At 62.8% G+C, this 253-nt stretch overlaps 1 protein-coding gene across 1 annotated transcript in view; it reads right to left on the bottom strand.

Annotated features, from left to right (window-relative positions):
• Positions 1-117, bottom strand: part of LOC103806955 (calcium/calmodulin-dependent protein kinase type II subunit gamma-like) — a gene marked incomplete at its 3' end in the record, with an annotated part of 112,714 nt that extends 112,597 nt beyond the window's left edge. The window contains exon 1 of the mRNA XM_009079669.1: positions 77-117. Coding sequence (XP_009077917.1) covers positions 77-117 — 41 coding nt within the window. The remainder of the gene's footprint in view (positions 1-76) is intronic.
• Positions 118-253: the final 136 nt, after the last annotated feature.

Here is a 253-nt window from a genome sequence, read left to right as displayed (position 1 = left end):
TGCCAATGCGGAGACAAGTGCAGAGCGAGGGAGGGAAGGAGCGGGCGAGGGAGGGAGCAGCGCGGTGCAGCAGCACCTGGTCCTTTCCCAGGGACAAGGAAGTGGGGACCGAAGCATCGCAGAGTTTTTTCGCCGAAACACTCGAAGGGAACGGCAACGTGCAGCCAGGAGACGGTGCGGGAAGGAGAACGGGGCAGCGCTGTCCTGAGCAAAGCACGGAGGGGAGGAAGGAAGGAAACCTCGGGGTGCAACA

This window comes from Acanthisitta chloris, unplaced genomic scaffold, assembly GCF_000695815.1.
Source record: "Acanthisitta chloris isolate BGI_N310 unplaced genomic scaffold, ASM69581v1 scaffold5598, whole genome shotgun sequence".
NCBI classification, from domain to species: Eukaryota; Metazoa; Chordata; class Aves; order Passeriformes; family Acanthisittidae; genus Acanthisitta; species Acanthisitta chloris.
The sequence above is the reverse complement of the archived record's forward strand: the minus strand, read 5'-3'. Positions and strand labels throughout refer to the sequence as shown.